At 36.4% G+C, this 8977-nt stretch overlaps 1 protein-coding gene across 1 annotated transcript in view; it reads right to left on the bottom strand.

Moving 5' to 3' along the window:
- Nucleotides 1-417: 417 nt before the first annotated feature.
- WASL (WASP like actin nucleation promoting factor) overlaps nt 418-8977 on the bottom strand; it is a 65279-nt gene continuing 56719 nt past the window's right edge. Inside the window, exons 12-13 of the mRNA XM_024757781.1 lie at nt 4194-4302; nt 418-1647 (exon numbers count right to left, since the gene is read on the bottom strand). Coding sequence (XP_024613549.1) covers nt 1586-1647; nt 4194-4302 — 171 coding nt within the window. The 3' untranslated portion in view covers nt 418-1585. The remainder of the gene's footprint in view (nt 1648-4193; nt 4303-8977) is intronic.

Here is an 8977-nt window from a genome sequence, read left to right as displayed (position 1 = left end):
TGTTTTACTGCACCACTTACTGCTTTCAGCAACAAAACCTTTTAAATTATTTCTCATGATAACTAGACGCATTATCACTAGAGATTATGTGATAACTGGTTAAAATTCAAGCCACATCTTGCAGGTCCAGCCTGTCAAGATCATGCCAACACCAGATTTTGGTCGGTACAATTATAGACAGCTTAATTTTTAGTTGGATATTGTGACTATAGTAATGAAATACATTTGGAACTACATTCTGAGTATGACTCAATGTGAGAAAAATAGGTGTCTGTATGTAAATCAGATAATTTTTCTACCTAAACTTTAAAGTAGGTAGGTATGATAATTAATGCTATAAATATGAAACCACCACCTTTAGGCAGACTAGTGTATTGTAGAGAGGCATCGTGTATCATTTAGCATACGTAACAAATGTGCAGGTTGTAAAGTTTTATTTGTTTTTTTTTCTTAAATCTGTCATTCAGTTTTGTATTTCAAGAAATTTGACATTGGGACCACCAATCTTTTAAGAAAAATGTAACCCTTCACCTGACATTTGACAAAAATCTTGAGAAATTATCAAACTTTAAGAAAACAGCATAATAGTTTCATCATTACAGTGTATACCTTTGCCAAATAGGTAAGATTTTTATGTCTGGTATTTCTGAATACCTCAATCTATACAGACTGCAAAATAAAAATACTTAATTCCACACCACTTTTATGATGTTCTGATTTTTACAGTATATTTAACCAAATATTGAAGTAACCACAATGTATAGCCTCCTTCAGTTCATGTAGAACGAAATTATCTCTAAGATCCCCAAACCTTAACAACTTTTGTTTCAGAATAGTACCAAAAATATTTAAAAATTTTTTGCCTAAAAGAGCCTGCCACATTTGCTATAGCACAAAAATAACCTCAGTCAAGCATAGGTATGCAAGGGCTCCTTATGATTCCAGCCTCCAAATACCACACCTGTACAGTAACAGTCAATACTGCTGTAAGAGGTGTGTTACCATTTTCCCAACTAGCATCTCTGTAGTGATTTTACATAGCGCATATTGCTAAAATTTGAGAAACTGCATCAGTGTAGTGATGTCTAGAGAACTGTGCAATGTATCAGCTTCAACATTCATGTGGCATGTGTTCGAAATGAAGGGGCTAAATAAACTAAAGTTTGCATCACTTAAAAAAGAATGTAGTGCTATACTAGATTTTAATAAGAAAATTTAGGTACAGAAAAAGTAGGGTATGAAAATAGTGTTTTCCTTCTGGCATTATAACTAAATTACATTAAGGTTTTTGTCAGTCTCACATATAATATTTAAACTCCCTTGTTGATGGAATGAGAAATATTCACAAATTAAGTGAGCATCCTGGTGTAAACGTGCACACAGTAACAGGGAGTAGCTTTGCAGAGGATTATGACAAACCCTTACAGATTAAATGAGGTATTGCACAGATTAATAAAAAAAAGCAAAAAAGGCAACAAAAATATACAGCAAATTGGTAGAACATTTACATGATAATTTTACAGAATCCATAGACAGAAAGCAGTGTTTAGTATTTCACCTTAAAAATATATATATAATATATAGATCAGTCTTCCCATTCATCATCATCCTCAAAATCTTCTTCATCATCTTCATCCTCATCTTCATCTAGAAGAGAATCATTAATACAAACAATTAAAACATATGTATAAATCAAATGACATTTCATAATTCTTAGGGAACTTCTCTAATTATTCAGCTTCTAAAACACAAACCTGGAGGAATCTAGTTACTAAAATGGTTTAAAATGAATCAGTAAAATACATCTAAAGAGTATTTGATAGTAAGTTGAAGATTAGAACATGACTAAGAAGACTTGGGCTCTAGTTCCTAAGTATCTATGTAACCAGTTTCAACCTGTGCTTCTTTATATGTAAAATCACATTTGAGTTGATCTCTCTGAATTTTAGGCTCACATATTGCAAACCCAACAAAGGCCCCTTCAATGACTGTCTTTAAAGAAAAGTTGTAAAAAATATAACCAGCACATTGTTTGGCTACCAATTTTAATTATAATCCCAGTGACAGGTGGGAACCGCATCAGCACTAAGCCATAAAGGAAACGGAGTAGGCAGTCCCAGTACCTAATCTCCTCTTCTTCCCCCTATTCTCCCTCGAACCCACTGACACTGCTCTTTCCGGGTCACCAAGGACCTACCGTCGCTAAAGCTAAAGCTCAATTCTCTGTTCTCATTTTCCTGACCCATCACACCCACTTGACCCAGATGATCACTCCATCCTCCTTCAAACACTTCTTTACCTGACTTCTAAGATACCACACTCTCCAGTGCTCCGAACTCATTAAACTTTCTCTTCTCCATTTATACCCACTTTGATGATCTCATCCAGTTCCATAACTTTAAATACCATGTATATCTTAATGACATGCAAATTTATATTAACCGTTCACATCTCTCCCCTGAATTCCAGACTCATAACCAAATGTCTACTCAAAATCTACTTTTAATTTTTTAATAAGTATCTCAAATTTAATATGTACAGAATCAAATTCCTAATCCTTCCTTTCCAACTTGCTACTCCTAAATCTTTCCCACTCTGTTAAAGAAAATTTCACTCTTTCAGCTGCTCAGTTCAAAAACCTCAGAGTTATCCATCACTCCTTTTTTTCCAAACCTCACTTCCAATCCATCAGCAAACCCAATGACCTCCATATTCAAAGTATAACTGGTATCCAACCACTTCTCAGGCGCTACCAACCTGATTCAAACCTGCATCATCTCTAGCTTGGATCACTGCCACTCCTCTGCTAAGAACCTTCCAGTGGCTTCCCATCACATTCATGGCTTCCAAAGCCTTACTCCTGACCCTCTGCCACCTCTCAAACTACATTCCTTCTTCTTTCTCCTGCTCTCTTATTCCAGCCCTACTGACCTTGATTGGCACTGCTCCTCAACCTCAGGAACTTTGTACCGGCTGTACGCACTTTCCTGTTTTCTACATGGTTTACTCCCTGAACTCCATCTGGTCTTTTCTCACATGACATCTTAGGTAGGCCTCATTATCCTATTTCAAAATGAACTTCCCTCTCATGGCCTGTTAGTCCTTATATCTCCCTTTTCTGCTTAATTTCTGACCTTAGTACATAATCATCATTTAATATACATATTTTCTAATTTGTTTTATTTATTGTCTCTCTCTTTCTCACTAGAATGCATGGTCCATGAAGGTAGGAATTTTTGTTGTTTTGTTATTTTATTATTATTCCACAATAAATATTTGTGGACTGAATTAACCTATCCTATCTTTGTAACACGGTATGGAAATAAAAATGCCTATTTAAGAAAAACAAATGTTGCTAAAAGATCTTAGATACCCACGTCCTTAAGGAGAAAGAGAAGGAAAAAAACATTTACTGAACACCTACTATGTGCTAGGCAAACTGCTGGTTAGCTGCATATTAATTTACTTACTGTTCATATCAATCATCTGATTTATGAATTCTCTACATGTAACAAACTGGAGAATTGAGGTCCACTACAGGGAGTAAGTAATAGATTTAATAAGAACAAAGATCTGCTTCTAGTACATCATGTTCTCCAGTAAACCTCAACCATCACATCAGCAAAACCCATATTCTTTCTCTCTTTTAAAAGTGATATTCATTTACGTGGTGGTGTGCATATGTTTAATAACCTCAAATAAGTACTAGTTTATTCAAATAACCCTTTTAGGAAAAAAAAAAAGAGGAAACAAAAAACTTTAGGATTCTTTACTAAACCCTAGAAACAGTATAAATTATCTCATTTCTCAGCCCCAACTCTTGCAAATCAGGGAAACCTAAATTTCTTATGTCACAAGAATGTCACAGGAATGAGATTCAGGACTCTCCAGCCTTGTTTACAAGTTGTTTGCCAGGCATTCTATTAGTATTTCTGGTTCAGGAAACAAAATTGTCATTTTGCTAAAGTTGTTCTTCCAATTTATGATTATGACAGTGGTGTCTTGACATCCATTAAGCTTCAAATAGACTAGTCACAGTTGCAACAACTTAAAATATATCCTAGAACCTACATCAATAAGTTATTCAATAGCAGGGGAAAATCTAGCAAAGACTGTGTCACAGAATAAAAAGAGAAGCAGAACTTCAAATATTCAAATTTATTAAATATATATATATACACATGCAAATATACCTGAAGAATGAATGGCTTTGCTCCTTTTCTGCATCACTTCCATTAATGCACCTACAATTCCTGAAGTGGGTGCAGGTGTCGGTGGTGTAGACTCTGGGCCGTCAGATACCTTGGAAAGGAAAATCAGCAAAATTTAGTAACACATCCTTAGCAACAAATCTCTGTCTCCAGAAAATCTTTCTCTTAGAATCACTTTATTATTTTAAAACAAAACAAAACAACAAAAGCAAACAATCAAGCCTAGAATAGGATTAACAAAATTAAGAAGAAAAAAAATTGCTGCCTTAAAATAATTCTCCAAGATACATTTCCCCTCCTTAATGTATAAGCCATTAATACATTTCCAAATTTAATATCTCCAAGATACATTTCCCCTCCTTAATGTATAAGCCATTAATACATTTCCAAATTTAATACAACAGTCAAACTTTTTCCTAAATAATACTTGCCCTTACAGCTGGGTTACTTCTGTTCATTCTAGTACACAAAGCCTTGGCTGATGAGAAACTTTAAAACGATTATAAAAGGACATCATTTTACAAAACTAAGGTAGTATTTAGATTCCTAAAGTTATGAGAGAAGAACATTTTAGGATATCTAAGAGCAATCAAAGAGACTTATGGTTTCCTAGAAAAACTCAGCTTTACTAATAGGCTTTATAACTTTAAATATTATACTTAATATAAAGTTATAATGTAAATATGTACAATATATAATATATATACTAGAATTCAAAATGAACCTTCCTTCTCATATCATGTAGGAGGAGGAGATCAGATGCGTAGCTTTCAAAATGTACCTCACAAGGCAACTAACTATCCCTAACTAAACTACTTTACCTAATATAAACTACATTTGGGGGAAAAAAATCAATATTAAGGGGTCTCATTAAAATCTAATTTCTATATAAAATAATCCCTGATTCCAACACTCATTAAAAAAGAGACTACAGGAAGTTTGTAGAGATTTAGAAAAAAAAGTACAATTTAGAAACTATTGCTGTATGTGCACTCTGACGAAAATGAGCAGTCGTTTATACAGAACAGTCATTTTGTTAACTTTGTCCCTGGGATGATACTGGTATAATTAAAAATGAAATAGCACAGCTATACTAAATAATTACATACACACACACACACACACACACACACACACATAGTTGACCCTTGAACAACACGAGTTTGAACTGCATGGGTCCACTTATATGCAGATTATTTTCAACAAATATATTGGAAAACTTTTTAAAGATTAGCTACATTTGAAAAAACTTACAGATGAATCACACTGCCTAGAAGTATGGAAAAAATTAAGAAAAAGTTAGATATGTCATGATTGCATAAAACATATATACACATCTATTTTATCATTTACTACCATAAAATATATACAAGTATCTATTATAAAAAGATAGAATTTATTAAAGCTTATACACCGACTGTACACGGCACCATTCCCTGTTGAGAGAAACGTAAACAAACATAAAGATGCAGTTTTAAATCATAACTGCATAAGATTGACTGCAGTGCACATTGTACTACTGTAATAATTTTGTACCCACCTCCTACTGCTATTTCAGTATGCTCAAGTGTTGTGAGTATACGCTTAACACTCCCTGTGATGTTATTAGCGTGAGCAGTTCGTCCCTCCAATAAATTGCGTATCACAGTAAAAAGTGATCTCTCGCAGTTCTCGTGTATTTTTCATTGTATTTAGTGCAATACTGCAAACCTTGACCAAAACCACAGGACCCATACTAAGCACCACTAGTAATGCTGGAAGTGCTCCCAAGAAGCGGAGAAGTCATGACATTACAAGAAAAAGCTGAACTGTGTGATATGTATTGTAGACTGAGGGCTGCAGCTGCAGCTGCCCACTGTTTCAAGATAAATGAATCCGGCATTAAGGACCATAATAAAAAAAAGAACAAGAAACTCATGAAACCATCGCTGCAGCTATATCATCAGGTGCAAAAACCTTGCACTTTTTGTGAAATAACTTTATATCTCATATTGAAATGCAGCTTCCATGTGGATGCAGGATTGCTATAAGAAAGGCATACCTATAGACTCTAATGATTTGAGAAAAAGTGAAGTCATTACATGACAACTTAAATGAAAAGGAAGGTGAAGGATCTAAAGCTGGAAAATTTAATGCCAGCAAAGGACGGTTTGATAATTTTAGAAAGAGGTTTGCCTTTAAAAGAAAAGCAGCTTCTGCCGACCAAGAGGCAGCAGAGGAGTTCCCAGATGCCATTAAGAAAATAATAGGAGAAAGGATATCTGCCTGAATAGGTTTTAAATGTAGACGAAAGTGCCCTAGAAGTGCCCTGGAAGAAAAATGCCACAAAGGACACTTATAAGTAAGGAAGAGAATTAAGCACCAGGATTGAGGAGGGATAGGTTAACTCTGCTGTTCTGTGCAAATGCAGTCAGGTTTACGATCAGGACTGCCCTTATCTATAAATTTGCTAACTCTTGTTGAAGGGAAAAGATAAACACCAGCTGCCAGTCTTTTTGGTTAGATGACAAAAAGGCCTGGACAAGGAGAACACTTTTTCTGAATTGGTTTCATCAGTGCTTTGTCCCTGAAGTTAGGAGGTGCCTTGCCAGTAAGGGACCACCTTATAAAGTCCTTTTGATATTGGAGAGCACCCAGGCCACCCAGAACCCCATGACTTCAACAGCACAGTGGTCTACTTGCCCCCAACACAACATCTCTAATTCAGCCTCTAGATCAGGGGGTCATAAAGACCTTTAAGGCTCATTACACCTGGTACTCTATGTGAAGAACTGTCAACTATAGAAGAGAACTCCGAGAGAGAGAACATCATGAAAAGTCTGGAAGGATTACATCATTGAAGATGCCATTGTTCTTACAGAAAATGTGGTGAAAGCCATCAAGCCCGAAACAATAAATTCCTGCTGGAGAAACTGTGTCCAGATGTTCTATATGACTTCATAGGATTTACAACAGAGCCAAGCAAGGAAATCATGAAAGAGATCATTGATATGGCAAAAAAGGTGGCGGGGGGTGGTGGCAGTGGTGGTGAAGAGTTTCAAGATATGGATCTTGGAGAAATAAAAGAGCTAACAGATACCACACCAGAAAAATTAACAGAAGATGACTTGATGAAGATGAGTGTTTCCAAACCAGTGCCAGATGATGATGAAGAAAATGTAGAAGAAGCAGTGCCAGGAAAACAAATGGACATGACACAATCTGGAAGAAGGGTTCTTGGATTATTCAAGACTGCGTTTGACTTCCTTTACAACATGGACCCTTCTATGATATGGGTACTAAAACTAAAACAAGGAATTATTGGGTTGGCCAAAAAGTTCCTTTGGTTTTCAAGTAAAAATAAAAGACACATTTTTCATTTTCACCAAGCACTTTAGTGAACAATGCAGTCATCCTTTTGTTCCACTATCTTCTGCCACTTTTCAGGCAACATCATAATTCCATCTTCTAAAAACTTTTTTGTTTTTTTTTTTTGGCAGTATGCGGGCCTCTCCCCGCGGTGGCCTCTCCCGTTGTGGAGCACAGGCTCCAGACGCGCAGGCTCAGCGGTCATGGCTCACGGGCCCAGCCGCTCTGCGGCATGTGGGACCTTCCCTGACCAGGACACGAACCTGTGTCCCCTGCATCAGCAGGCGGACTCTCAACCACTGAGCCACCAGGGAAGCCCTTCTAAAAACTTTTTATCTTTTTGAGCAAAGAACTGTCCCAGGTGCCTTTTATAGTCTTCCAGGGAATTGAAATTTTTTTTCATTAAAAAAATTCTATGAACACCGAAATAAATGGAAATCCGAAGGTGCAATGTCTGGTGAATATGCAGGATGAATCAGAACTTCCCAGCCAAGCTGTAACAGTTTTTGCCTGGTCATCAAAGAAACATGCAGTCTTGCATTATCCTGATGGAAGATGATGCGTTTTCTGTTGACTTAATTCCAGATGCTTTCGTCAAGGGCTGATTTCAGTTGGTCTAATTGGGAGCAGTACTTGCTGGAATTAATTGTTTGGCTTTCTGGAAGGAGCTCATAATAGAGGACTCCCTTCCAATCCCACCATATACACAACATCACCTTCTCTGGATGAAGACCAGCCTTTGGTGTGGTTGGTGGTCGTCCATTTTGCTTGCCCCACAATCTCCTCCATTCCACATTATTGTACAGTATCCACTTTTCATTGCCCATCACAATTTGTTTGAAAAATGGAATGTTTTCGTTATGTTTCAGTAGAGAATTGCATGTGGAAATATGGTCAAGAAGGTTTTTTTCGCTTAACTTACGTTGAACCCAAACATCAAAGCGATGAACATAAACCAAGCTGGTGCAAATGATTTTCAACGTTTGATTTGGATATTTTGAGTATGTCGGCTATCTCAAGTGTGGTATAACACTGATTGTTCTCAGTTAATGTCTTGACTTGATCGCTATCAACTTCAACTGGTCTCCCTGACCGTGGAGCATCATCCAGCGTGAAATCTCTGGCACGAAACTTCGCAAACCACTTTTGACACATTCTATCAGTCACAGCCCCTTCTCCGTACGCTGTACAAGTCTTTTTTTACGTTTCGGCTGTGTCTTTACCTTTCTTGAAATAATAAAGCATAATATGCTGAAAATGTTGTTTTTCTTTCATTTTCAATATTAAAACGGCTACACAAAAATTCACCAATTTTTGGTAAGTTTTTTTTTTTAATGCACGCTGATATGACAGCTGTCACAATACAATCTAATAAAATTGTTTTGAATGAAGTTAAAGACAACCTAAGCACTACTAGA

The sequence above is a fragment of the Neophocaena asiaeorientalis genome, unplaced genomic scaffold, assembly GCF_003031525.2.
Source record: "Neophocaena asiaeorientalis asiaeorientalis breed wild unplaced genomic scaffold, Neophocaena_asiaeorientalis_V1.1 scaffold116, whole genome shotgun sequence".
In the NCBI taxonomy this organism is placed as follows: Eukaryota; Metazoa; Chordata; class Mammalia; order Artiodactyla; family Phocoenidae; genus Neophocaena; species Neophocaena asiaeorientalis.
Note: the sequence above shows the minus strand (reverse complement) of the source record. Positions and strands in the feature narration are given on the sequence as shown.